The following is a 2,278-nucleotide window of genomic DNA, read 5'->3' on the forward strand; positions in this document are numbered from 1 at the left end:
TAAATAAATAAGTAAATAAAATAAAACAAAATAAATAAATAAAAGATAAAATAATAGAAAATAAAACGTGACAAGAAAAGTAACATAAGACATACAAATAACTCAATAAAATATAACCGAAAGGTATCTGTAAAGAGCCAGCCAGCAAGGAACGAGTAATTGCCAATATGTGCATTGGGCCAGCCAGCAATGAATGCACCCCCATCTTCCACTGATGTGCCAGCCATAGGGAAGTGGAGGGGGGGACCAGACCCCCTCAGTGACCAGGCAGGCCAGCAAAACGGGAGACACCAGAGGGAGAGGCATCGGGCAGACAGGCCCCAGGAGCGAGCCATGATCTGAGCCACAGGCCGCCCAGGCCCGCCCTACCCGCGCCACACCCCCGGCCTCCCACCTGTTAGACATAATGTAACAAAAATTACAATTACTGTACTAAACTCACCCTCAGGGCGAGCTGCTTCGCGGCGTCTCTGGCTGGTGCCTGGAGAGGCACTCCTGGTCCTGTGGGCTCTCGGGGACCTCGACCTATCTCTTGGCCTGCGCCCCACAAGGTCCGTCAGGTAGCGCAACTGCTCCTCAGTGAACGGCGGCGGGTCTCTTTGGGTCGTCATCGTCGTAGACTCGGGATGCTCGGGAAGGAACGCAACTTCAACCTTTGGTATCAAGACTGAGGCACAAACGGAGACAGGGGACAAGAAGAACCTAGGGCAACCTGCTAGCTTGATACTGCAATATTGCGCATGCGTGGCCCGAGCCCCTCCTTCCCTGTTAACCTCATTTAAACAGAGTCTAAATTACCAATATGAAACACGGCCCGACCGGATGTTCTGAGGCTTGTTTCACCGGAAATACGTCATATTACGTTTTCATTCAGAATAAAAATAAAACAATGATAAAAAGTATTATTATTATTGCTAATAAAAGTGTGATTTTATGTACAATAATACAATAAAACTTGACATTTATCATGCATTATAATTGCTGAAACTTTCCTTTTCTTTTAGTATATGCAGTCTACCAATGCATGACTTTCCCATCTCTTGTCACCTAAAAATGATGATTTTGACAACACAATTGCACCAAAACTAAAAATACACTCCTTTTGAGAATAGGCCCACTACAACTACCTATTCTCAAGCTACAAAACCATATAGAAAAAGTTCCAATTAAGTCCAGTATTACAAAGAAAAATTGGCTAGAAAGGTGGGGCTTGAAAAACCAAGATTTAGAAAATAACAGCTCTTTTACTTAACACAAACTCTAAATAATAGCCCCACTACAACTAGTAAACAATAACCTATCAGTACAATAAAAAATGTTGGCCTAATTCAACAGAGTTAAGCTAAAAAAGTGGCTTGAGTGAAATGTACACAACAAGTAGGCTATGACTGTTATATATTGATATATTATTTTGGTATTGATTCCTATTATTATTTTCTAAGGCATTTTGATTACAGTTATTTCTAGTATTATTATTATTGTTATTATGATTATTATTACTACTATTGTTATTACAATTATTATTATTACTATTATTAATTATTATTATTATTGCATTGCTGTACGATGTTATTTCTTTTCCTTCTAGCTGATGCTTATGATTTACTATGCTTATTAGTTCATGTATACTGATTCTGATTGTTGTGTAATGTTTTGTCATTGTGATGTAATATGATGTAATACTGTTTGTATATAAGTGTATGTTCTTTTCATTTTTGTCAGAAGAGATTTTAGCCTTTTTACAATAATCAATATTTACAAAATACGAAGGTCAAGCTCTCTCCATTCGGTCACTACACTGGCGACGAGGGTAACTGGACTACTTTGCTGTTTCTTCCTACTTCTCACTACTCACACTATGGCTACGCACGGCAAGATGTCGGCATTCGATGGTTCCAAGGAATCTTGGACTTCTTACTCCGAGAGACTTGACTTCTACTTCAAGGCTAACAAGATTACAGCAGCAGAATCTCAAAAAGCAGTCTTTATTACTGTGATAGGACCTAGGACGTACGGGCTACTGAAGAGCCTACTACAACCAAAGACACCTCAGGACTCTACCGTCACCTTGGATAAGATGAAGGACGTTCTGCAGAAGCATTTCAATCCTAAGCCATCTCCTATAGTTCAGCGCTTCAAGTTCCACACGAGAGTTAGGAAACAAGACGAGACAGTGGCAACCTATGTGGCAGAGCTCCGTGTGATAGGAGAACATTGCGATTTCCAAGATTCTCTAGATGCTATGATTCGGGATAGGCTCGTTTGTGGCATCAACAGC

General features: G+C 40.5%; 1 protein-coding gene across 1 annotated transcript in view; it reads left to right on the plus strand.

Moving 5' to 3' along the window:
- Nucleotides 1-1,511: 1,511 nt before the first annotated feature.
- LOC100634030 (uncharacterized protein K02A2.6-like) overlaps nucleotides 1,512-2,278 on the plus strand; it is a 4,225-nt gene continuing 3,458 nt past the window's right edge. Inside the window, exon 1 of the mRNA XM_020000431.1 lies at nucleotides 1,512-2,276. Coding sequence (XP_019855990.1) covers nucleotides 1,859-2,276 — 418 coding nt within the window. The 5' untranslated portion in view covers nucleotides 1,512-1,858. The remainder of the gene's footprint in view (nucleotides 2,277-2,278) is intronic.

This window comes from Amphimedon queenslandica, unplaced genomic scaffold, assembly GCF_000090795.2.
Source record: "Amphimedon queenslandica unplaced genomic scaffold, v1.1 AMPQUscaffold_13191, whole genome shotgun sequence".
Taxonomy (NCBI): Eukaryota; Metazoa; Porifera; class Demospongiae; order Haplosclerida; family Niphatidae; genus Amphimedon; species Amphimedon queenslandica.